General features: G+C 44.3%; 3 protein-coding genes across 5 annotated transcripts in view; all 3 read right to left on the minus strand.

The window, feature by feature from the left end:
- Positions 1–1,171: 1,171 nt before the first annotated feature.
- On the minus strand, positions 1,172–13,764 carry ube2g2 (ubiquitin-conjugating enzyme E2G 2 (UBC7 homolog, yeast)). Its single transcript, XM_041951273.1, has 6 exons — positions 13,622–13,764; positions 12,082–12,117; positions 10,453–10,498; positions 6,229–6,347; positions 4,051–4,191; positions 1,172–2,946 (listed from the first exon to the last, which is right to left on the minus strand). Exons 1-6 carry the CDS (start codon positions 13,662–13,664, stop codon positions 2,834–2,836), a joined length of 498 nt encoding a protein of 165 aa, XP_041807207.1. The 5' UTR covers positions 13,665–13,764; the 3' UTR covers positions 1,172–2,833.
- A 1,020-nt stretch (positions 13,765–14,784) lies between these two features.
- On the minus strand, positions 14,785–15,738 carry LOC121615727 (olfactory receptor 11A1-like). The gene has a single exon (XM_041950095.1). The coding sequence runs from the start codon at positions 15,736–15,738 to the stop codon at positions 14,785–14,787; it is 954 nt and encodes a 317-aa protein (XP_041806029.1).
- A 3,964-nt stretch (positions 15,739–19,702) lies between these two features.
- mylka (myosin, light chain kinase a) overlaps positions 19,703–26,667 on the minus strand; it is a 56,483-nt gene continuing 49,518 nt past the window's right edge. For all 3 annotated transcript variants that reach the window (XM_041951447.1, XM_041951446.1, XM_041951445.1), the window contains 5 exons: positions 26,215–26,338; positions 25,253–25,343; positions 24,433–24,561; positions 24,068–24,180; positions 19,703–23,102 (listed from right to left, as the gene is read on the minus strand). In XM_041951447.1, the coding sequence (XP_041807381.1) occupies positions 22,971–23,102; positions 24,068–24,180; positions 24,433–24,561; positions 25,253–25,343; positions 26,215–26,338 (589 nt within the window). In that variant the 3' untranslated portion in view covers positions 19,703–22,970. The remainder of the gene's footprint in view (positions 23,103–24,067; positions 24,181–24,432; positions 24,562–25,252; positions 25,344–26,214; positions 26,339–26,667) is intronic.

Genomic DNA, 26,667 nt, shown 5'->3' on the forward strand with positions numbered 1-26,667 from the left:
TTTAACACACACACACACACACACACAGAGCAGGTAATGACAGTGTGTCTGTAAACACACACTTTTAACAGCACTAATGGCCTGTGTGCACACACACTCTGACAGTAACTGATGGTGGTGTTTCTTTGATGGTGTGTGTTATTGTCTGCGGCAGGTCGAGACAGGAAGCGTCACCTGACTCGGGCCAGCTCTCGTCTCTCTTCTGTCATTTCCCTCCTTTTCTTTTCTCCACCATATTTCTAACCTCACAGCGAAGTGTCGTCCTGCTCGTTACACTCCCGTCTCACTGCCTCTATACTACACTACCCATGAGCCTCAGCTGCTGTTGCTATGGAGAGGAGGCCAGTCGGAGGAATGACTCTGAGGCTGTGGTGAATTCAGAGCATTTAAACCTGTCGCCATGGTTACTCAGTTAATAACAAACCCATCCAGAATCATGAAGTGATGTGGCCTCTGCAGACTCCTGAACCACTACAGACTGCCAGGGGGACTTCCCAAGATGCACTGAGCTCACCGGTTCTCAAGGATCCTGTTTGACCCCCACTGCCACGGCTATTATTAGGCATATTTCTGCTGTTGTTCCATATATATCATTGCTATTATGTACAAATGTTATCACACACATACATATACTGTGTTATCACTAGTTGTTGTCACTGCTGTGCATCTCTCTCTTTCAGTCTGGTTCTGGTCCAGGTTTCAAACTGTTTAAAACAGTTTTTAATTCTAATTTCATGTAACATCGAGCCCTGACAGACATGAAACGTGACAGTTTTTTAATAATCCAGAGAATTCAACAGTGAACACGGTGTGTGAACCATCCATCATCATAACTGGAGGAAGTAAAGGTCCTGCATTCAAAACTAATGTGTAGCTTCAAATTATATGTACCAAAAGTAAAAGTACTCTTTATGCCATTTCAGAATAAAATCTATTTCTGCATCGTTACTACTGATGCCTTCATGTGTTCATCACGTTAATGTTGCAGCTGGTGAATGTGGAGAAAACAGATGATCTACTGCTGCAGCTTCAGCTCTGATTCTACATCATGTGTTAGTAAACTCGTAATTTCTATTAATAATCTGAATCTGCAAAGTCACTGAAGTTAGACTAAAGAGTAACCGCAGCACGAGAAACCAGTTGGACCTTACAGACACTCTGCACACGTCTGTCGTTCTTCCCTCTGTTTATTCTCATGAAGTACTTCCAAAGCAACAAATTAAAAAACTCTTCACACCAAAGCTTCTCTCTCCATCATCCGTCAACAAAAACCGAGAACTTCACCGAAATCCATTAAAAAAGAAGAAGAAGCCTAAAAGCAGCTGGAGCTCCTCTGAACAGCTGCAGCTCCTGACGACAGACGGAGACACGCGTCCTCCGGGAAGAGATAAAGTGCATAAAGTCCAACTGAGAGAAGCTGACGAGCTTCTGTTCCACCTGATGCTGAAGCTGAATTTATCACCAGAGTCCAGATGATTTCAGACCGACAGCAGCAGGAAGCGTTACAGGCACAGGCCATGCTTTCCTTCCATTATCAACGTGTCTCCACGGTGGTGGACTGTGAGACGTCTGTCCAAAGGGAACATTTCAGCGCGTCTCCTGTCTGAACAACATGAGAAGTCGCCTTCAATTCAATTCAACAGCTTTTCACAGCAAAAGCTCGTTTGATCCGGTTTTGACCTGATTTTTCTGGTTCAAAGTCAACACTAATGTGACCTAAAAGCAAACATCAGCCGGGACCTTCAGCTGACGAGTCCAGGCTTCACCGTCCGTCTGCTTTCATTTCTAAACACACGTGAACTGACGCAGCATGACCGCGGCGTTTCCTCCAGCGTCCACGTCTGTCAGAGACGCTCACGTCACTCGTCCGTCTTTAAGAAGCTAATTAGCAAAATGCTACGAGTGAGATTCATTCTGTGAAGGTTTAAATGATCCTCAGACTTTACTGAATCTGCTCTGACTGACTGTTCGGCTCCTCTCTGTCACATAAACCAGACCTTTATTTTGAAAGGACTCACTGCTCTTCCTGTGGCCAACTGTTAAAACTTCCATATTTGGTCTTAATGTCATCTTCCACTTATTCATTGTTTAGGGTAAAAGCAGTACTTCATCTGCGGCTGCTTTTCTTCTTTATTGATAGTTTTGTTTTGTTTTTTCAGTTTCATGTTGATTGATTTTATCGACGAATCATCATTTCATTCTGGTTTTTACTTCCTTGACTATTGATTGCTGACATCGATTTTCATCAAAGTGTTAAAGCCTGCACACAAACCTAATAATAATAATAATAATAATGATAATAATAATGATAATAATAATTATAATAATTAAAAAAAATAAAAATAATAATAATAATAATGTTGCTCCGCCTGGTCTGTGAGCATGGACACATTTGATTGGCTGACTCAGTGCTCTGCTTCCTGCTGCTGTCGGTTTGAAACGGTCCACAACGGCGATGATGATGTCACTGCAAGCATGACCACATCAACGAATCAAAGACATTTTTTCTTCTACTTCTGCTGACTGCGAGTAAATTTTAAGTTACGTAACGTTTGCATTCCAGATTGATCCAAACATCTGTGACATCGGTTTGGCCTCCAGTCGTCCATTAATCAGTTTATTGATCTGTCCGTCTCAGCAGCACTCTGTGTGTGTGTGTGTGTGTGTGTGTGTGTGTGTGTGTGTTTTATTGGTTTCCATGGTGACGAGAAGAGGCTCACATCTTCATCCAGTCTGCAGATGTGTGAAAAGGTAGCGGAGGAGAAAAGAGGAGTTCCTGGAATAAACACAAACACAGAGTGCTGGGCGCCGCCGCAGGGTGATGACATCATCTCTACAGGCCCAACGACTTGCGTACGATCTTCTGGGCGAGTTTGTAAAACTGCTCTCTGTCCTCCCGCCACATTTTAGAGGCGTCCACGTTCGCTCCACTTTCATCGTTCGGCTCTGAGAGGAGACAACAAAACAAGAGAGGAGACAGGAGAGGAGACAAGGGAGGAGACAAGGGAGGGGGCAGAGGGGGAGACAAGGGAGGAGACAAGGGAGGGGACAGGAGGGGAGACAAGGGAAGAGACAAGGGAGGAAACAAGGGAGGAAACAAGGGAGGGGGCAGGAGGGGAGACAAGGGAGGAGACAAGAGAGGAGACAAGGAAGGAGACAAGGGAGGGGGCAGGAGGGGAGACAAGGGAGGAGACAAGGGAGGGGGCAGGAGGGGAGACAAGGGAAGAGACAAGGGAGGGGGCAGGAGGGGAGACAAGGGAAGAGACAAGGGAGGAGGCAGGAGGGGAGACAAGGGAGGAGACAAGGGAGGTGGCAGGAGGGGAGACAAGAGAGGAGACAAGGAAGAAGTAAAGAGAGGAGACAAGGGAGGAGACAAGAGAGGAGACAAGGGAGGAGACAAGGAAGAAGTAAAGAGAGGAGACAAGGGAGGAGACAAGAGAGGAGACAAGGGAGGAGACAAGGGAGGAGGCAGGAGGGGAGACAAGGGAGGAGACAAGGGAGGAGGCAGGAGGGGAGACAAGGGAGGAGACAAGGGAGGAGGCAGGAGGGGAGACAAGAGAGGAGACAAGGAAGAAGTAAAGAGAGGAGACAAGGGAGGAGACAAGAGAGGAGACAAGGGAGGAGACAAGGGAGGAGGCAGGAGGGGAGACAAGGGAGGAGACAAGGGAGGAGGCAGGAGGGGAGACAAGGGAGGAGACAAGGGAGGGGGCAGGAGGGGAGACAAGGGAGGAGACAAGGGAGGGGGCAGGAGGGGAGACAAGGGAGGAGTAAAGAGAGGAGACAAGGGAGGAGACAAGGGAATAAGGGAGCAGAGGAGGGAGGAGAGAATGGAGGTTAGAGAGCAGCAGGTTTGGGACGCAGCCTCACTGAATCCTCAGACTTTACTTTCACTTGTTGCTGTTCGACGTTTCTGAAAACTGCTGATGAACTGATTCAACTGAAAAGTCGCGTCGAGCTCGACATCCATGATGAAGCGTGCGGCGCCACATGGTCACATGGTGGCGGCAGAGGAAGAAGAAGAGGAGGAAGAGGAGGCAGCGGCAGTCGTACCTGCTAACATGCTGACGACAGACAGCAGGATCTTCTCCACACTCTGGACTGGACTCCACCTCTCCGCGCTGCTCTCGTATCCCATTGGATCGTCGCCTGGAGCGTGAAGGATGGAGATACACACCCGGCCGTCCGGATAGACTGCAGGAGGAGAAGGAGGAGGAGTCGTTAGTTCAGCTTCACATCAGACCACCTGATGAAGGTGCTGTCCAAACCCGGTCCAACATGAGGACATGTTTCAACCTGGAAGCATTTCTGAATGTGAGACCTTTTTATTTCGGGACACTTTGTGTCTCTGGGGACTGATAAAGTGTGTTTTTCAAACTGTAGACATTTTGTTGTGTGAAGTTGAGACATTTTTCGTCACAGATCAAACTCGTTGAGACTTTTCCTGAAAGTGGAGGCACTGCTTCAGCTTTGTGAAAGACGCCGTGATGTTTGTAGAAAGTCAGTGTTTCAGAAGAGTCTCGACAGTTTGTGAAAGACACTTTGAGAAGCTTCACACTGATCACGAGAGAAGGTCTCACATTAACGCAGGAACAAACGCTCTCGTGTGAAGCGGGGCTCTCAGGATATCAGAGATTATCAGCGCATCGGGCTCAGCGTGCCATCAAACATCTGACGGAGCGCCATCAGGGCGTGATAAGTGCTTCCTGTCGGCTCGCTGCCGTCGGACGGCTGCAGGTTAAACAGATGCTGTCACAGCAGGAATCAAACCATCGACCTGCTGTCAGTTTGTCACTGTGAACAGAGCGTCTGGAGAAATGTCGAAGCATCTGCAGCAACACAGAGTGACAGAAATACATTCAACCACTGAGCACAGCTCCTTTTTAATACCTGCTAAGATTTATCTGCAAACCTGTTCAGGAGCATGAAACTGAAGGCGTTTCTTTGGGCCTGTGGTTTCTTTGGGTTCACGAGTCGTTTAGCGACGCTGCGATGAGAGCTGAGTCTGTGCAGATCTGCTCACTGTTTTCTTCTTCATGTGTTTTATCTTTATCTGCTGCTGTTTGTTGATGGAGGATCAGACGATACAGTTACAGCAGGAAGTTCAGCTCAGGGCCATGCAGGTGTGTGTGTGTGTGTGTGTGTGTGTGTGTGTGTGTGTGGGACAGAGACAGAGATAATGATGATGATGGTGTTGATGATGATGATGATGACTGGTCAGCAGTGAGTGTCCCGTCCTTTAATCAATACAGAGCGTGCTCAGACCGTCTCCCACTAATCGCAGTGCTAATGACAGCATGCTAACAGCATGCTAACCCCATGCTAACAGCAGCACTGCTGTGTGGCAGGTTGTGACAGGTCAAATGACGGGTTTAGAATTAAACACAGAGTCTGAGCAGGTCTGTTGTTACTGAGAGGTCACCTGACGCTGGTTCACCTGGTCACATGACTGATTTCGAGCAGGCAGCGAGAGCTCAGGATGTTAAAATCAAAACATCGTAACATCCACTGTTCAGCTCAGCATGAATTCCTACGTCTATAAGAAGATGAATTTTATGATGTTGGTGAGCTTCTGAAAACAACACTTTACATTCATTAAAGGCTTTAATCCAGATCAGCTGTTTTCTTGTTAAGTATTCAGACCCTTTACTGAAGTAAACGTATTAATACCACAATGTAAAAATACTCAACAACATTAAAAATGTTGCACACAGGTCCAGTATGTAAGGTTCAGGGATCTACTGGCAGAAATGTAATAATCAAAGCTGTTTTCATTAGTGTGGAAGTCCTCTTCACCACGTCCACCATGATTCTACAGCAGCCCAGAACAGACCAACCAAACACTGACTCTGAGGAGGGGCGCTCAGCTGGTTTCAAACCACCACTACATCCTGCACACTGGACCTTTCAGTAAAAGTATCTACGTATAATCAGGAACATGTACTCAAAGTATGCACAGTAAAAGTACTCAAAGCAGGAAAAAGTCCCTGTGACTCTCAGACGATTACATTCAAATCATAACTTGTAAAGTAACTAGTAACTAAAGCTTTGAGACAAACACATTGAAGTAAAAAGTACAATGTTTCCCTCAGAGATGTAGTGCAGTAGAAGATCAAAAGAAAAGAGTACAAGTACCTCAAATTTGTACTTAAGTTCGGTACTTGAGTAACTGTACTTACTGGTCTTACTGTGCTGCTTTTCAGAGACAGAAAAAACGATGTGTGGACTCACTGTTGGGGTGAAACATGTCGCAGGTGAACCTCATCTTAGGAGGACTGAGAGGATAATCAGAGGGGAAGCTGAGGACAGCTGGAAACACTCCGCCTTCAAAACACGTGTCCTGAGGACCCCTGAAACACACAGAACACAGCACTGACCTCCACAGAACGCAGAACGTCCTCTGAAACCGACACAGAACTGGAGGAAAGTGAGAAGACAGTGGCAGAAATCAGGTGTTCTCACAGTGAGACTGTGGTCCTCAGACCAAAGGGAGACAGCTGGATCCCCCTCTCCCTCTCACCTGTCCACCATCGCCCCACATTCAAAGCCTCGGGAAGATCACATATATCCTCAGTGAACATGAGAAGTCATCATCGATGGATCGTCCCCTCCTTCTATTTGAGGATAACTGTACTCTGCGCTCTGTGACCACAGTTCCCATGATGCTTTGAGGGATGTGAGCAGAAGTACGATGCTGCCAGGGATTCAGTGAATTAGCTGCAGGCTACAACTTAAGTCTGCAAGTTGGTGCTAGACGTTCTTTAGGTGGTTGCAGTGGTCACAGTGGATGGTCTACTCTTTTGGGAGGTTCTTGTGGTCCTTGTGGAGGTTGTCATGGTCCCTTTGGGAAGTTCTAGCTGTCCTTTCAGAGGTTAATGCAGTCCTTGTGGAAGTTCAGGTCACTGAGGTGGGTTCTAGACATCAGTTAGATGGTTTTAGTGGTCAAAGAATAGGTTCTAGCAGTCCATTAGGAGGTTCTAGGGTTCCTGCAGGGGGTGCTAGCTGTCTTTTAGGCAGTTCTTGCAGGCACTATGGTGTTCTAGATGTCTTTTGGGGGTTCTAATGGGTGTTTTTACCTCTGGGAGATGTTAGACAGCACTCACCACACTGAAGCTGTTCTGGAGGCTCGTGTGGAACCTCACTGAGACACTTCTCTAGTTTCATGAATCACTCACCTGTAGCAACAAGTAGAAAACCACTAGCCCTGCGTCATGTGCTCTGATACTGTGATTATTCTGATTTTACATTCGTTTGTATTTTCCATTGTTATTGAAAAAGAAAAGAACTTTTGCTGATGATGTGATTCTTGCTGAGGTCTGTATGAATGTTCCCTTTGTGATTCGTGGGCTGAGGCCTCTCTGCTGCATATTTCAATAATATTTTGATTAGTTGTTCCTGGATCAGTGATCAGTATCAGAGCGAAGTGTATTTTTATCATCACGATGTGGTCGGTGTCACAAAGCTCTTCAGATGGATGTTTGAATATCTCCTTCCTTCCCTGAGCCGATCGTCTATCGGCAGGTTATTTCTGACTCCTCTCTGCTTCGCCTCCTCCACCATCAGTTAAACAGATGACCAGGCTACCTACGCACCAATCAGCAGAGGGTTTACACGCAGGGGAGGCAGGTGTTTTATCAAGAAAACAAACCTCCGATATAAAAACTCTGATAAGGTCTGTGAGGGTCAGTGATCACCGAAAAACTAAAAAACGTTCAGTGTCTAAAGCAGACTCTGGAGGCTGATTCATAGAGGTCTCTTTCTGTGTTAATGGTGTCAGTTCAGAACTAACTAAATACTAATACTTATTACTAAAGTATGAAGTAGCGTAATGTCACACCAGAGTAACTCAGTAATTCAGTGGTTGATTGATTAGAATATGATTTTTTCAAGATATTAAAAACTACATTTACACAAAAGCAGAGCTGCCACAGTTAGTCAGTGCTGTTATGTTTCAGCAAAAACTTCTCTGGTTCCAGTTTCTCCAGTGTTTCAGATTTTCCGTATTATGAATACATTAGAATTTATTGCATCATTCTGAGGACTTAAGTATTTTATCAGGTTTTATGCTAATGGGAGTATGTTAATGAGAGTATGCTAATGAGAGAACACAACAGTTGGTAGGTAGTGGGGTAAAAGCTAAAATGACTAACAAGCAGTGGACTGATGACCAGCTCCTGATCAACCTCTGAACAGGTGATTGGTGTTACCTACCATCGGTTCAGGTCAAGACTTCTTTGTTTCTCTTTTCTGCTCAGAAAACGGAAACACTTTGTGTGGCGGCATCCGTCTCCATCACTACGCAGATGACACACATCTCTATATCTCTGCTTCAGCTGATGATCTAAGCCCTGTCCAGTATCGTTGCTATTTCAGAAATCACAATTTCCTTAAGCTGAATTGGTTATTGGGGATCAGGCCAATGGACAGAACCTTAACTCACATTTTCCTGCATATTATCGAATCACCCATAGCTGAAAATCTGTGAGTAATCTATCGCTAAGTTTCCATCAAAATGTAACTCAAATTTTAAAAAGACAAGAAAACACGACTAAATGTTTGTTTCCATCCACACTATAAGAAAAGGTAAGTGAAAACGTTCTTTGTGCGAGTCATTTCAATTTGAAAAAGCAAATGACCTTTTACAACATAATGAAAACTGTTGAGGTCGCACCTGTTCGCCGGCAGGTTAGAGTTAGTTTCCTGTAATGTTCTGTTTACAGGCCTTCAGTCTTATGTGTACTGTACAATCTGCTCTGAAGCACACTGTATCGAATCTGTTAGCATGAAATGAGCAAAATAAAAAAGCTGAAGTACAAGTATTGATTGTTTTCATGATCCATTATTCTGCAAAGTTTTTTCAATTAACGTTTTGTCCTCTCTAAAATAGAGAAAAATCCACATCTGAGGGGACGTCTTGTCTTGTTTGGTCCAACCAACAGTCGAACACACTGAGATATTCAGCTTACTGTTACATAAAACAGAGTAAAGATGTATATTCTCACACTGTAGGAGCTGCCACCACAAATAGACTGAAAATTCATTTAAAAATCAATCATCAACACAGCTGCCAACTGATTGTGACTCTAATTATTACCAATTTGTAAAGTCATCAGGTGAATCATGCTGACTCAGCAGTGTCTCACCAGCCTCGTCAGATTAATCTCGATCTGATAAAACGTTATTGATGCTTTGAGTGTGAAACAAAAGACAAGTAAAACAAAGTGTCTAGCACTGCAGCGTCTGACAGAGACGAGTTACACCTGAGGACGGTCCCAGGTAATTATGGGATGTGGTGGCGGTGATGTCAGCCTGAGCAGGAATGTGAATGAGTCGCAGGTTAAATTGAAGGGAAGACTGAAGCTGCTGGCACGCTAACAACAATAACAACAGGAGGCTCAATTACATCTAATGATGATGACAGCCACATGCTGCCTTCACTGACATCACGCTCACCGCAGCTTCTCCCACTGCTGACTGACTGGAGACGTCTTCCACTGTTCTTTAGGGGGAACACTCGTTTTTGATCAATTTAACTGATCAGAAGATAACTGGTCAGTGAGTATTTCGATAATCTAATGATCTCTAATCATTTGCTTAGTAAAAACTCTGATAACCTGTTTATGACTTGTTTCTGGAAGCGTGTCAAGTCTTAAACTCAGATTTTTTTGTTTTTAAACTCGTCAAAAATCCATGTGGACTCAGTATTTCTCCAGAGTTAAAATGCTGTCTTAGAAACAGCCTGAGACTCATGACGTCAATGTTTCTTCTTTCCATCTGGACAACAACAACCATTACAAAACTGAACTATTTTGGTTTTTGCTGGGAAGTGCAGATTTGAAGTACTTGTACTTTACATGCTCTTTGTACCTCTCTCAGTTCCTCTCTTCCTGTATCGGACTGCTGAAAATCCAATCATGTGTTTTTATGTAAACATGTATTGATTATCATACGCTGCCATTCTGGCCGGGTAAAACATATGAATGAGATCATGTTCTGCTGAAGGCAGATCACTGATCAGACGCAGAGCATTCAGAGTATTTTCTGAAATGAACTGTTAGTGTAGCAGCAGTGACACCTGCTGGTCACATCCAACACCACACCTGTAGGACACTGCAGCAGCTGGACATATGACAGCAGATCAATAAGATCCATATGATGAAGGTTATTTAAATCTGTGACAAGCTCAAAAAATCAGAAACATCCAGACTGAACACAAATATGATCACAACATCCTGTGCTGATTTATTAATGACGCATCATATCCTGTACATGTTGTCATTGATGCTGCGTCATGTTTAATGTCCTGTAGATGTTATTAATGCTGAGTCATGTTTCAGGTCCTGTAGATGTTATTAATGCTGAGTCATGTTTCAGGTCCTGTAGATGTTATTAATGCTTTGTCATGTTTCAGGTCCTGTAGATGTTATTAATGCTGCGTCATGTTTCAGTACTCACATGATGAGAGCCTCCCATTCAAAGAAGTTCTCCTCATTGGCTGGACCTGCACAAAATGAACATACACTGTTTATTGGTCCATGGATGAAGCACCTGGCACACCTTGCACCTCACACTCTCTTCTGATTGGCCTGTTTCTTCAGGACCTGCTGCTCAAAGCCCACCAGCCACTACAACACTCTACTTAACAGCCCCGTGTTTGCTTTTTCAGTCTCTTCTTCTGCCTCCTCTGTGTCTGCCTGAAGAGTCAGAGTTTCACTGGGACGTCACAGAGGAGTCCGTTAATTAGCTCGTACAATAAAACACTAAATCACTGCTGTTAATGTTGGAAATATTGAAACCAGCTGGAGGCAAAACAAAGTCACTGTAACAAAATTCTAACATTTTTGTTTTTGTCTCACTCGTGTGGTGACTTCAGTTCAACAAAAATAAATGAAACAATCATCATTTGTTTCAGTTGCAGCGTAGGGGGTCCCTAAACACAACTTCCTCCCAAACTTCCCATATTTACATCGTGTGCTTGTTGGGAGACGGCAGGACTCTCACACATCAAGCCATCATTTTTTTTGCATGTGTCATTTTCAAACAGACTTCACCTTTACTTTTTTCTACAGTTTGTCCACAGTTTATCTGTCTAACCTGGATCATCCAATGAGAAAGCTAAGTGATGCTGCCGTCTTCCTCACCTCTGATGACCCTGCGTGTCACTGTGAAAGTAGAGATCCTGAGGCTTGTACAGCCACGAGCCTTCATCATCAGACTATCGCTGTTCACCGCTGCTGTGTCACTGATGTCAGCTGTACGTATGATAATCGCTGACTGTATGAAACACGGCCATCATGTCTGAGTGAGGACCTTCAGGGTTCTGAAGAGTCATTGTGAAGCTCAGCGACTCTGGCCATTGCCATCTTGGCAGTGTGACTGCATTAACTCCCAGCTAATCCAAAACTGAGCAAAGAGGTAGAGTGTGGGTGGAGCTGAGGCATCTGAATGAGGCCTGGTTGCTCAAACGTAGCAGCCGTCTCTCACTCAAAGAAGCCATAATTATGCAGAACTTTAAGCCTCAATATAATTTTAAAAGTGTATAAAAATGTGCCTCCACACAGTTGTCAGGAATGAGGAAAGTGTTTTTTGTACCAGGCTGTAAACATGTTCATCTCTGCTGTAAAGTTGGGTATTTTAATGTGGGGGTCTATGGGGACTGACTCATTTTGGAGGCAGCCTCAAGTGGCCATTCGAGGAACTACAGCTTCTGGCCCTGAAGCGCTGGCTTCATTCATCAGCCGCAGAGGTTGCTGCTTGGTAAAAACACACTCCTCTTCTTCCAGTTTCCAGCAGATCTTCTTCTTCACTTGTTTTTGGATGTGGAAGCGCTAAACTACTTCATGAGATCCATAATTGCGCCCCCTACAGTTTAACAGTGAAATGACGGACTGCTAAAATATCTCGTCAATGGTGGTAAAAGTGTTAAGTTCATCAAGCAGAACGTCTACTTGGGCTCAGTTTTTCAATTAAAGGAGAAAATAATCACCACATTAGTTAGTTGATAACGTTTAATGAGCAGTTCTCAATAAACACGCAGCTCAAATGTATCCTCATGTTAAACTGGTGATTGTGTATCAGTCTCACCTGCAACAATGCCCTCAGGTGGGTTCAGAGTCAGTTCTGAAACACACAGACACACACAGGTGAAAACAGTGGTTTTCTTTTGAATGAGGCTGATTCTGCTGTCGGCTCTACACGGGAGGAGAAAGGAGCAAAGATTGATAGAAAAGGAGGCAGTTTAACACACGTGAACTGAAAACCAGAGGAGTGAAAATGAACAAGGAGTGAAAAATGGAGAAACAAATTATCAAGCGACTTGATTAAAGCTGATTAAATTTATATATTAATGATAACAGAGCAATGGGTCATGACTTTCTGTCTACCATTCATTCATCTTCACAACACACAGCTTCCATTAATCGTTTACAGAAGCAGTCTTTGTTACTGATGCCCAAAATGTCAATCAAAAAGCACAACCTCTAACTGACTGATGGAGCTTTGGACTCTCCATGAGCAGTAAAGGTCAGCAGTGTGTGGTGAACAGCCCAGCTGATTACCAGCTGATTAAATGTCATCAAACAAATGAACCATTTCAGTTCAGTTCACAGACACCTCATCACTTCCACCTTCTTCACTCAGTTTTTGTTGCGTCAACCCTTCAGGTCACTTTTCTTACATGATAAATGGCAGGTTTGTGTTGTGAATGATGAATATAAGACAGGAACATTAGGAAACATGGCTCTATTATCATGTCACAAATAATTTAATTAATATCGACTTTGAATTATCCAATCACTTACATCATTTTTCAAGTCACATGTATCACCTCCATTTTTACCCGTTTTTGTTTCTTCCAGCCCTCATAATTCAGTCTTTCTGGTTTGATTCATGAGAGAAATGAGAAGGAAACATCTGTGCTAACATGCTAACAGTAAAAACTACAGAGGTGGGCGAACAGCTGCTCAACAGGGAGCTAGTAGCACATTCAACACAGTTTACAAGAACAAACACGTAACAATATGACCTCAACCTAATCAAGTTTATATTAAAGCTTATCTTTTGAAACAGAACAAAATTTTGATCTGAAACTGAGGCTAATCCCCCAGTCCTCGTAGCGAAGCTAATACGAATGGCTAGCCCCACTTTACCCCAGGTGTACCAAACTCAACTTTAAAAACGGCCAGAATTATGATCATCAGAGCGTAACGAATAATTCACATCACTGCTGTGGAGCACAGCGGTTTCCGAGCGCGCGAATGACTTTTAACTTTATCTCGGTATATAAAAATTAATGTTAATGTTAAACCAATCTTCGCTTGTTACTGAAGTTGCTCCATTACCGTCTACGATCATTCTGGAGAGGGCTGATGAGCTGCACAACTTATGTTGTTATTTTACCGCGATCACACTGGATGTATGAAGATTAGGCAGAAGCTTTCACCCTTACATTATAACTTTCTATGTTGAAATACACGAGTGACCCGCCGAGGAGCAAAGAAATCCCTCAAACAGCAGATTCTTTCATGGAGTTTGGTTCAGGAGGATTACAGGAGCTCACGCGACAGTTAGCTTTGCCCCTTTGCTAACGATTTGCTGACGGCGGTGTTCCCACACGACTACTCACGTTTATACTCAGCCATGAGTCTCTTCAGCGCGGTGCCGGCCATCGCGGTTTAACGGACACAAAACACACGATGAAAGTCAGCTCCGAGTTTTTATTTTTATCTCCGTAACCGATGTCGCCACGAATGATCCAGTGCGCATGCGCAAGACATAGTTTCCTGTGTCAGTGTCAGCTGACAGCGCCCCCTGCAGCATTGATGGGCTCAATATTCAGGTCGTTTTCGTCTCTCAAAGCAGGAATATCACTGAAAATATTCCATCCAAATAAAAGTTCCTCATCTCAGGAGTATTCATGTAAAAGTAGAGAAGTATTAGCGCACTATTTTATGTCTTAGATTCTAATTTGAATCTTTTTTTGAAGTTTGCTTCCACACAGAATTCAAAGCAGGTGATGATCAGCCTCTGTGCTGATGATCTGTATCCCCTGTGTTAACCAACATGCTCACAGAGTAAAGAATGTTTCCTCAAGCAGCATGTAGCTCGATGACAGACGCACCAGAGCAGTCGAATGCAGTTACCTAGCTGAAACAAAATATAAAACATTTGCAGTCATTGAGGATTTTTAAAGTGATTCAGAAACTTAAAGAAAAAGTAGAGAAAAGTTAAAATGTACTTTTCTCTCATAAATAATTCATAAATATTCATTTTGAAGATATTCTGTTAAAATTTGGGGCTTGAAAAAAAAACAATCATTTGAAAATCTAAAATTATTTACATTTAAAATAATCATGATGAATTCAGGTGTTAACAGACCCTTTAAGGCATTTTACATGACTTCTATTATGTTATTTATATTTCATCATAATACTAAATATATGTTGAATATTTGGAGATGTGTTCATTTCTATAAAAAATGCAAACTAGTGATAAGGTGCCAGGAAAAAATCTAAATTGATGAAAAGTTAAGAACAGAAAAAAATACAATTGTGGACACATTCTTACTTATTATGTCATATTATCATTTCTATGCTGTCTTTTTCCCGTTTGTGGCTCCACTGAGCTTCCATAACTCACACTGAAACAGCTGCTGAAGTCAGACTGAACATGTTTCATGAGTCAAAAACATCATAATCATTCTTCTCTGCTGTTAAACAAACATGTTAAGGAAAGGTTGCATCTGTTTAATTACTTATTGGAACCTGATCAGCTGATCCATAGAAGTGATCAAGCGGCTCTCTGGCAGCTTAGAAGCTGCTTCAGGTGTATAAAGATCTCCTTCATCTTCAGACCGTACACCACCGGGTTCATGACGGTCGGGACCACTAAAATCAGGACGGAGCAGAGCGTGGAGGCGGCGGGTTCGCCCCTGGCCTGCAGCTGGCGATGGAGCAGCTCGAAGGCGGTGCTGAGCGAATAGTTGATGAAGACGAGCAGGTGAGGCAGACAGGTGTGCAGGGCTTTGCTGCTGAAGGCCCGCGAGCGCCGCAGACAGATGGAGAGGATTTTGCCGTAGGAGAAGAGCACGAAGACGGCGGGCAGAAAGACAATGACGACGGAGCACAGCAGTCCGTACACTTCGCTCAGCAGCGCCGCGCCGCCGCCGCAGCTCAGTCTGACGAAGCTGTAGACGTCGCAGTAAATCCTGCTGAGCCGCGAGCGGCAGAGCGGCAGGCGGCTGGCGAGCAGCACCGCGCCGCCCACCAGCCCCGCGGGCAGCAGCCAGCAGAGCAGCAGCAGCGCCGCAACCGCGGCAGGAGACACGAGCGCGGCGTAGCGCAGCGGGCGGCAGATAGACAGGTAGCGGTCGAAGGCCATGGCCGACAGCAGCATGAAGCTGGAGCCGCCCAGAGAGAACACCACGAAGGCCTGACACAGACACGACGAGCGGGACACCTGCGCGAAGCCGCGGCCCGACAGCACGTCGGACAGAAGTTTGGGATAAACCGCCACGCTGCCCGCGAGAGAGTTCAGCAGAACCGCGGCCACGAAGGCGAACATCGGACGGCGAAGCTTCCGCCGCGTACAGATGAGATAAACCACCAGAGAGTCACTGAACACCACGAACATGTAAACCGCTAAGAAGAAGAAGAAGAAGAGTAAAGTGTGGTCAGACAGCAGCGCGAGACCGTCTAGGGTCAGTGACGTCACAGGGGTGACGTTAAGCTGTGCTGACCTCATGAAGGTCAGAAGAAGAAGAGACAGTTCAGATCAATCAAACATCAGACAAGTGAACCAGTTCACAGACATGAATGATGAGACAGAAACATGAGTTCATCTTCAGCGGGACGTCGAACTGCTGAGGAGGAAGAGTCTCCGCTGGTTTTATCACACTGACCTTCATCCTCTGTGGAGCTCATTAAACACTCAACAACACGTTCTTCAGCTCTGTCACACTTTCACCACTAAATGACACCGAGCTTTGATGAGGGGAGACAGCTCCGCAGGGCTTGTTTAATGGATTATCTGAAATATTTCAGGGTTTTTAAGAAGTAAAAGCACATTGATGGAACAAAAAACCTGGAAAGTTCATTTAAAATACTGAACAAATCATTTTATGGGAATTTGACTTTAGGTTGGACAGCAGAACCACACACAGCTCCACAGATCTGTGGTGTTCTCACGTTCACACTTAAACCAACATGTTCGTCTCTCAGTAGCTACTTGGACGCTCAGCTTCAACCTCATTGGTTGATGTAAATCTTTAAAAACACCTCACAACTATATAGTTTGATGTTTAAAAGCTTCAGTCACTTCCTCAAACAGCTGCTCACTGTCGTTTTTATCAAACAAAGGAACCAGCACGGTGTGTGTGTGTGTGTGTGTGTGTGTGTGTTCATGGTGATGAAAGGCGGCTGTGGTACACACACAGTGTTTGTAGACACATTCACTGCTGGTTGGAGTGTGAACATGAGATTTACTGTCACCAGACTTTTCCTTTAATTCTACAAAGTTCTTGAAGCAAGTTGTCTTATTTTTAGGAAATGTAAGTTGGCTGATTTCATGTTTAACATCAGCTGCACCTGAATTCTCTGCATCACCTGCGAGGAGCAGAAAGAACACCGCAGTGTAAATACAAGTAAAGTTACAAGTAAAAGTCCGAAAATGTTACTGCAGTAAAACTATGACAGTATCGGTAAATGAAATTGAAGTATTACAGTCAAAGTATTGAGTGCAGTAAAACGTCCCTGTGACTGTTCTACTGTTTTACTGTTCTCCTGTTCTATCTGTTGTACTGTTCTCCTGTTCTCCTGTTCTACTGTTCCACTGTTCTCCTGTTCTCCTGTTCTGTTGTTCACCTGTTCTCCTGTTCTCCTGTTCTACTGTTCTGCTGTTCTATCTGTTCTCCTGTTCACCTGTTCTCCTGTTCTGCTGTTCTGCTGTTCTACTGTCCTCCTGTTCTCCTGTTCTCCTGTTCCACTGTTCTCCTGTTCCACTGTTCTCCTGTTCTCCTGTTCCACTGTTCACCTGTTCCACTGTTCACCTGTTCTCCTGTTCTATCTGTTCTCATCAGATTACTGTGACTCAGTCGTTCATGTCAAAGCAGGATTTTACTGTTGGAGCTGGTTGAGCTTCATTTGAACTAATGATTCTTTTCATTCTGGATCAATCAGCTGATTATTTCCTCCATTAATCGATCGATCGGTTTGGAAACATTGTGAAAATAGTGAGAAATGTGGTGACGATGAGGCCAAAGTGACGCCTTCACAGTGTTTGTTTAGTCCAAAGCTCCACATTATTACAAACACATTCAGATCATTCAGAGGAAAAGCAGCAAATCAAACATCAACAATCACTGAAACATCATCAATAGACGATCATTGATTATCTGTCAGTCCACTGATTGATTAACAGACTAATAATTGACTTGTTTGAGCTAATAATCTGAACTGAAGCTGTCAGATAAATGTAGAGTATTTCCCTCTGAGGTGTGGTGGAAGAGAAGTAGAAAAAAAATCCTTGAGTAAAGTACAAGTACTTCAAATTTGTACATAAGTACCGTACTTGCGTGAATGTATACGTGACTCTGACTGAGTCATGTGCTGCAGCTGGTGTGTCTTACAGTATAAATAAAGTTGAGTTGAGGACAGGTGTGGGCTCTCAGGTATGACTGCTGTCTGCAGGTGAGTGTGAGGTCAGAGGTCACAGAAATATTCAGGTTTAACAGCATGTGGATGATGTCATGTTGTTTGTCACGAGCTGCAGTTTGTCCTGAGAGGACGGACTCTGCGGACCGACGAGCTGCTGGTCTTAATGAGAGCTGATTAACGAGCTGCTCTCAGGTGACCTCATTAACTCACCTGGTGCACTGACCGGCTCATCAGGTTGTTCTGGAGGTTTAAACACAGACTGCTCAAATGTAACATAAAGTTATTCTTCTTCAGTCGTGGTCGACCTTTTCAATTCAGGTTTTATGTTCACGTCTTTGTGTCTATTTGTGTTAATCATTTCTGATTAATTTGGATTTCTGTTTATTTGACATGTTTTTACCAGGTTACCTGTTTCTACGACTTGGTCTAATGTGTCCGTCACTTCTTCTTCCGTCTACGTGTTTGTTACGTTTTGCTTTATGAAGTTCGGAGAGTTGAAGTCAAGCCTGACGTTGCCGCACAAATGATGATCCCAGTGTATTAACTGAACACTGGGGTCTGATCTGCAGGTCCAAACTCAGACCGCTGACAGGTGGAGGTGCTTTCCTGCTCTGAACTGAACCACCTGCAGTTATTTAAAATTATTTTGATGGAAGATCATCTTTTATTATCTGACTTTTTAATGTGTGTGTATCTGCAACATCATCACGTACACAAGATTTTAAAGAATGATAAATAAAACTGAAGACAAGCTGAACTGATTCCACAGCGACTGTGGAAGTGACGTGAAGAGAAGATCAGCCGGAGTAAAATAATAACATCAAACCTACAAAAACAAAGAGTTCCTCCGACAAACAATGGGAATCAGTGATTGGTTTCTTTACATGTCTGTCTGGCCGTGATTGGTCGACTTGCTGAGAGACATTAAAGACTAAAGAGTGTCGTGGTCCTGTATCTGAACAGGAAGTAAACCACCTGTTTCTGTCTCTCCAGGTATTCAAACAAACCTGATTGGCTCTCAGCTGGTTGTCACTCACATTGTGTCGGAGGACATTTAAATTGATTTGAGCTTTTCTCAGCTTTCGCCCTGTAGGGTCACTGTGCGCCTTTGTTCATGTGCCCCCTCCACAGATGGTTTTTATACTCAACTCGTTCTCCGCTGCAGTGTTATCCAAAACACCAGGGGGCATACGAACAAACGAACAAATACTCTGTGAAGTCAACAAGTGGTACTTGTTGCCAAAGCGTTAGCCAAGAGGCTAATGGTTAATATAAAAAACAGAGAAGTCCTTTTGAGTGTCCCTGTGGTCTCTCGATGAACACTCATACAGGTGTTTGTACCTGCCGTACCTGTTCAACTGGTCTACCCTCCATCTTGAAATGAAAAGCCAGAAAGAGTCAGCTTTGGGTGCCATTCACACCAACCGGCTGGCTGTCACTGACCGACTCGAGTCTGTATGTGTGAACAGGCGTCATGACCGCTGATGAGTCGAAACAGTCAGAAAATCTAGTGAGAAAGTCACAAAGCTGGAAATACTGGATCTAGGCCTGTGCTAGCATTGTAGCAGCTAACAATAGCCAAAGCGGTGGTAGTATGATAGTATCTTAGCAGTTAGCATTGCCATCTAGCGGTTAACATTAACAGTACAGGTGAATCTACCTGTATTGTCTTCTTCTGTTCCTCTTAGCAGGTAGCGGTGAGCATTTAGCATTAGCATTAGCTAAATGGTAGCATCGGAACTGTATTGTCTTCTTCTGTTCTTCTTAGCGGTTAGCATTAGCATTAGCATTAGCTAAATGGTAGCATCGGTACTGGCCACTACCTGGAGCATCTCCTAAACAGGCCTGGGTCAGCACAAGTATCTTGTGTTTAAATTAACGGCAGCCACAGACTTTCATACGTGTTCATAGTAAAAGCACTTCTAAACAGAAGTACGGCAGATCTGGGTCGCTGTAAGAGGCTTGAAGGTAAACAGTGATAGTTATTATCGGTGCCTCAAACACTTCAGGGGGGCTTGTTGCCTCAGAACATCACACACTGAGCAGCTCTTTGGTTTTGTGATGAGTTTATTTGGTTTCTGTGAGTAACTACAGTCGTAGTGTTCTCATACATGTCATCTGCAGTTCATCAAACTGGTAAATAGATTTATAAAAATTAGAGAAACAGAATCTACATACATCTAATACAAAAACAAATCAGTCTGGGAGTGAGTCCACTGCTTGGCTTAGCATTGGGGGGGGGTCGTAATAACTGTGACAAATTAAGTGCTTCTCCAAGAAGACGGATGCTCAATGATAATATCATAATTATGAATCCGTGCATTAAATAAGTCTAAAAATAAAACCTTGTTAAAAACAAAGAACAACAGGAAAGCTTTCAGCTGGAACACGAACGCGGCGTAAAGCAGATGATCACACACAAACACACACCGTGAGCCCTTCAAGGCGTTTCTTTGGTTTAAAGCTGAATCAGCCCTCGAAGCCTTGAAATAAATGTTTTCAAGCACAAACAAACAGCTGGAATGTGGCAAAAAAACAAAACGAGAAGACGACTTTGACGTCGGCGCGGACACGTTAGCGCATCAGAGACGACCTCAGATCACGTCCGGTTCCTGGTGGACACGGCGAGGGACGACCCCCGCCTCCAGCTGCCGATGGAGGGCAAGGTCGTCAGGGATGCTCTTAACTTCTGCAGAATTATCTTTTGATTCTTAACTTTGAGGGACGCTTTTGTAAAGATTAAGCTCTGTAGTTTATGACGTAGTATCTCATAATTACGACACCTGTATCTCTCGTAATCTAATCTTGAGGTATTTTCATCTCGAGCTGCTGAGTCATCATTACAAGATTTCATTTCCTAGTTGAGAGATAAAGTGTTATTATAAGATAAAGACCTCATAACTAAAACATTTGGAGATATGGATCTCATAATGAAGAAAGTCAAGAGAGAAGATCTTGTAATTACGGACTTTTTATCTTATGAGATGCTAAATCATGAAGTTATAATTAGCAGTAAATGTGTCTAACTTCTTTCTTTGGTGAATGCACTGTGTGAATTCTTAGAAAGATATAATATAAATGATTGATGTTCATAAATTGATATTTCATATGCAGAATTTAGGAGGCCATCCCTGATTTTCAATTCACGATCAGTGACAAATGTCGGGCAGAAAACTTTAAAATCACCCAGGCTGTCATTGAAGTTTTCACCGCGTTGCTTTAAGGCTAACGACGCGAGGCTGAGGTGAAGCTAGCTGTCAGTCAAAGTCAAATACAAACGAGACAGAAAGAAAAGTGCAGAAAGAGAAAAGAGCCAAACGGACGGCCGAACACGGCGGATGCAAACGGGGAGCAGTTGGTTATAGACTACAACATGTGTTACTGTTATATAACTTCTCATCATCAGTCGTTCAGGTGCTCGCGGAGCTTATACTGACACAGTCGGGTCACTTTAACTTTAAGGCGTTTGGTGGCTTTGATGGCTGTTTCTGCTTCTCAGCGGCTCAAAGACATGAAACTGATTCATTACCCAGAAACCTAAAAAGTAAAAATCTGAGACTCGGTTGATGTTAAAATGAAATACTGATAATAAATAGAGTGAAACAAGCCTGACAGCAGCGCTGCTATCAGCGGTGGATTATGTTAATGTTGGCGACCCAGCTAACTATTTTTTTCTGATTGTGTACAAGTTGTTGTTCATGAACTCGTCTCATTAGCTGACAAACAAAAGCTTTTATCGCTTTAGGTGTGTTTTAATTAACACCAGCTTAAATCTATACTGCTAATCAGCACTGTCCATTAGCTGGTAAGCTAATGCTTGTTAGGGTGACGTTAGTTAGGTTTCTTTATCTGAAGTTGAATTTAGAGATGCATCCAATGTAGCAGCCGACTTGGTGTTTTAAATCACTCCTCACAGCCTTGGCCTCTGCTAATGTAGGATAACATGTATTTGCTAGAAAGCTAATATCAACCGACCTCAGCTAACAGTTAGCTCTCCATCTGAACTTGGATTTTATCTGAATAATATTAATATATTTCTAAACAACTGATTTAAAACTGAGTCTGTACTAGTTTTATTCTACTTTGAAGCATCAGTTCAATGCTCGCAGCCCTGGCCTCTGCTGATAAACAGCTAATGTTTGCTAGCACTAAGCTAACAATAGTTAACGTTTGTCAACCAGCGTCACCCTAACGTTGAGCTAACGTCTTTCAGAGTCTTAGTTTAAGTCTCACACCACAGTTTATCAGTAAAATCTGGATCATCTTTAGGTGATAAATATAATCATCCCCTTCATCTTCATCGCACCATTAGCTGCAGCGCTAACAGGATTCAACCACTTTATAGTCAGGTGACCAAACTGTGAATATAAAGCTCTGTCATCTGTGCCTTCATCATTCTTCCTCTTCACCGCTTCCTTCGTACCATCTTCCTCCGCACCTGGACTGCCACAGGGAGCAGGTCTGGTACACCTACAGTACAGGTTTCATGGTTCAGAAATACAGAGAGCTGAAGCCCCAGACCCTGCACCAGCAGCAACAACTACATCTCCCAGAAGTCTTTGCTGAGGGGAGCTGAATGTAGTTTATTATACCGCTGATGAAAAAGAACGTATTAAAAGACTAGTTGAACTCTTCAGGAAGGTTTGTGTCACGCTCTTTCCTGTCGAGCTGAAACATCATTCTGGGATTTTTTTAGCCACATTCTCAGATAAAATTTTACCACCAGAATTTTATTGAATATTACATTTGTTATTTCGTTAGCATTTAGCAGCTCCCACAGCTCTCTGACAGCTGTTGACCAGTTTATCACCATGTTACCGCCACCGGCTGGTGTGTGTGATACATGTATGTGTATGTTTATATAAATATGCATCCTTGTGGTGAAGATATTATTATTATTTTAACTGACTAGCGGTTTAAACGTTATCTAAGAATGGACAGAAAACCTAAATCTGCTGTTTCAAGCTTACGTCTTTCAGAGCAAGAACTGAAATCAACAGTAAGAGGAAACTGGCCAATGAGAAGAGCCTGAACTGATATGGGCGGGGCTTCTGTTCTCCACAGTTTTTGGGTGGGTGGGGTTTAGCACACAGTTGTAATGTGGTGAATAAAAATCCTGTTTTTGGTGGGTGGAGGTGGACTGTCGATTTATTAAATTCTGGCTTTTGCTCATCACCTTGGTTACAAACCCTGCCCACCTGTTCCTCCAAGAACAACAACACAACCTGTTACTGGTGGGTACTTTTCTCCTGCTCAGGGCTGACAGGCTGAAGAGGAGCGCCTCCTCCTCCTCCTCCTGTGGGAGTCCAGACCAACACTGCTTTATTCCTCCTCTTCCTCCTCCTCCTCTTCCTCTCCAGCCATCACCTCCACCAGCAGCTCGGCTGTGCAGGTCGCTTCCCCCAGACTGTTGACCGCCTTCACCGTGTACTTCGCATCGTCATCGCCCGACACCTGCAGGTATGAAGATGTCGTTACTGCCAACAGTAAGACCTTTGTCTTCCAGCCGCCGTGTGACGTCCTCACATTAAAAAGTCAAATCCACAAGCTCACACTCGTGTCCAACACGTCGAGGACGGGAGGATGCAGCATTCATGCCAACACCACCTGCTGAGCCTTAACACACCTGTACCTGCACCGGACTGACCTGTGCTGTGACTAAACAATCTGAAGTGAGACAAAGTGATGAAGGTCCATCTGTCATGTATTCAGATGGACCTCACTGCCTCTGGTCACTTCCTGATACCAAACATGTAAAACAGACGACTGAACAGCAGCCTGGCGACCACCAGGGGGAGCAGGAACACCTCAGGCCGTTTTGACTGAATGTGGCTGGAAGACGACTCTGACACTGAACACTGACAATGACTGTAAACTTCTCCATGAGAAGACATGAAGACATGAAGACATGAGGACGGAGGAACATAAAGACGTGAGGACATGAAGAGCATGAGGGTATGAAGACATTAAGAACATGAAACACAAGGTCATGAAGACATGAAGACACGAGGACATGAGGACTTTACACGGACACTGACACAGCTGGATGGACCTGAGGCTTCATTGACGGCTGTCACGTTTGACACTTCAATGTCCTCTGAGCTGAAGGACTCAGAGAACCACAGTAACATCAGTGACTCTGTGGTTGACGTCCACACCAGCTGAGAACAACCCACTACAACGTCTCTCTACAGCTGGTGGGTGTATGTAGACAGGAAGTGAGCGGGCGCAGGGGTTGTGGGGGTGGTGGTAGTCCTTGGGTTGGACTGTCTCAGGGTTTCTGAGGGTCTAGAGGTAAGATGGAAGTCAATGTGACTGGTGGTGGTTTTATCGCGTCTTTACGGACTGAATGAAAAGGCAGCGGCTCAGCGAGTTACGTCACACAGCAGATCACTGAACAACAACGGTTGACCTCTGACCTCTGAAATGACCAAGCTGCAGTTTCCGTCTTCGTCGTAGTCGATCTGAAAGTGTCGGGTCTCTTTGATGGGCTGCTCGTCTTTGTACCACACCACCTCCGGATCAGGGTAACCTGGAGACACACAGACCGGGATTCACTATCAGTCCGTCTGATCGCTAATCGGTTGAAACCAACATTAAACATCCTCAAAAAACTAACGATTCCTCAACATAACACAACATTTAGTTACATTTTCACGTCAGTCATACGTCAGTTTCCATGGTAACACCAGAGGGATCAATACCCGGAACAACCATTACCGTCCCATAATGTTCCTGTGCAATGGAAACGTTGGACCGCAGACCGTCCTCTCAGCTGTCCTACCTTCAATCTTACAGTCGAAGCGAGCGGCGCTGCCCTCCACCACCTCCACGTCTCTGATGACGGAGCTGAAAGTCGGCTTACACTCCGTCTTCTGCTCGTACTCCAAACACTCCAGGAACTGGTTATCCTCTGCAGAGACACACAGAGACACGCAGAAACAGAGACACACAGAGACACACAGAGATGGACAGAGAGACAGACAGAGACAGAGAGACACAGAGACACACAGAGACACACAGAGATGGACAGAGAGACACACAGAGACAGACAGAGACAGAGACAGAGACACACAGAGACACACAAAGACAGACAGAGACAGAGACACACAGAGACAGACAGAGACAAACAGAGAGACAGAGAGACACACAGAGACACACAGAGACAGACAGAGACACACAGAGACACACAGAGACACACAGAGACAGACAGAGACACACAGAGACAGAGAGAGACAGAGACAGACAGACAGAGACAGAGACAGAGACACAGAGACACACAGAGACAGACACAGACACACAAAGACAGACAGACAGAGACAGACAGAGACAGAGACAGACAGAGACAGACAGAGACAGACAGAGACGCAGAGACACATATTTATTGGAAAGCTCTGTACTGCAGCTGTTCGACCACATTAATCAACTCAGACACTAAACATGCAAACAACATGCCAGGTGAGACTCACCTGTCCCAGAGAGCGAATGAAATGTCTCCATGTGAATCACATGTTCTACATTCACTGACAGCTTTGCATACAAATGACACAGAACCTGCTGCCAGTTCCTGGTCTCACACACCCTGAATACACCCTCGTCCGTACCTTCGGTGGGCGAGCCCTTCTTGGCGCTGACTCCGGCCATCATCGCCATGGACGACAGTCTGCCGATGGCCCGCACGGCGTGCCCCGTTTTCTGCCACGGGAGAACAAACGATCACGTCATCACTTCCTGTACAGATGCTTCATCATGTGAACTGAAGCCATGTCGACAGTGTGTCTTTACTTTGACCTGTCTTTGTCCTGTTTGGTTGTTGTTCTCCTTTGCTGTGATGCGATTGGTCATTTTAGGATCATTTGAAACGAGAAAACGACACTGACTACCTGAACTCTCTGGTGTCCTGACTCACGTAATATTCTTAACATACATATTAATATTTAATATTTACGTCAAATGATTTTTGGGTGTTTTAGAGGGACGGTGACGAATCAGCTGATCACATCTCAGACATGTCCTCTCGGGAGTCCTTTTCATTTAATATGCTGTCCTTCACCTTCTCCAGTCCAGCAGGTCTGAGGACCTCCTGCTGGTGATGGTTTTATTCTCGGGCCGCTGGGAACCACCGGTTCTGTCTCCTCGCAGTCAGACTCTCCTGTGGTTGTCCTCTTTATGTACCTGTGCGGTGCTGATGTAGTCCTCGTCACTGTCCACAACCTTTGGTGGTTGATTGATGTCTTTATTTGACTCTTGCTGTCAGGAAGTACCTCTTAGAAACCAAAGACCAGGATTCAGGTTTGATATTTGGACTGACCCATTAGAACCACGAGTTTGGTGTACAGTTCTCACACAGTAGGATCAAGTACACAAGTTCACAGATTCGTGGTCTCGGGCAGATCCCACCGAGCACTGCGCTGATCGAAGGTGGACTGTCTGAAGCTCAGGCTCTCTCTTTGTTAATCTACTTCCTGTTTCTTCTTCTCTTCATTCTGTGAAGGTATCATGTTGTTCTGCTGTGTCATGGTGTGAATGTGATGTGTCATGTTTCTGTGCTCCTGTTGTTGTTTACCTGCCATTTCCTCCTCAGGATGTATTTCTTCATCCTCTCCTTGGAGAGCTTCTTGGCCTTCATGGTGTTGGTGTCCTGCTTTAGCCAGGTGTGCTCATAACACTGAGCACAGGTGAGCCGAGCCCTGGCACGCACGCAGACACACACACACACACAGACACACAGACACACACACACCACAGCAGAATGTAAGCAAAATGTATTTACTTATTTTTTACTTATTTTTCTAACTTATTTTATTATTTACATTTTCTTACATTTAAATTTCAAGTACAACTTTGAGGTACTTGAGTATTTCCATTTTATGGTACTTGGCTAGTGGGCAAACTATTGTAGCAGCTAAGCTAACTGCTAATGTGCTAGCCTGGACTTACTCCACAGAGCCTGGGATTTCATTAGTTGCTGTTGGACAGTAACAAACTGTGTGTTGGTGACGTGTGTCTGTTTTGTTGT

Source organism: Chelmon rostratus, chromosome 13 (assembly GCF_017976325.1).
Source record: "Chelmon rostratus isolate fCheRos1 chromosome 13, fCheRos1.pri, whole genome shotgun sequence".
Lineage (NCBI taxonomy): Eukaryota > Metazoa > Chordata > Actinopteri > Chaetodontiformes > Chaetodontidae > Chelmon > Chelmon rostratus.

Coding starts and splice junctions, on each gene's coding strand:
- ube2g2 (XM_041951273.1), bottom strand. CDS start 13,664: ATGGCCGGCACCGCGCTGAAGAGACTCATGGCTGAGTATAAAC. Junction 4,192..6,228: donor CGACATGTTTCACCCCAACA/GTGAGTCCACAC, acceptor CTCCTCCTGCAG/TCTATCCGGACGGCCGGGTG. Junction 2,947..4,050: donor TGTCGTCAGCATGTTAGCAG/GTACGACTGCCG, acceptor GTCTCCTCTCAG/AGCCGAACGATGAAAGTGGA.
- LOC121615727 (XM_041950095.1), bottom strand. CDS start 15,738: ATGAGGTCAGCACAGCTTAACGTCACCCCTGTGACGTCACTGACCCTA.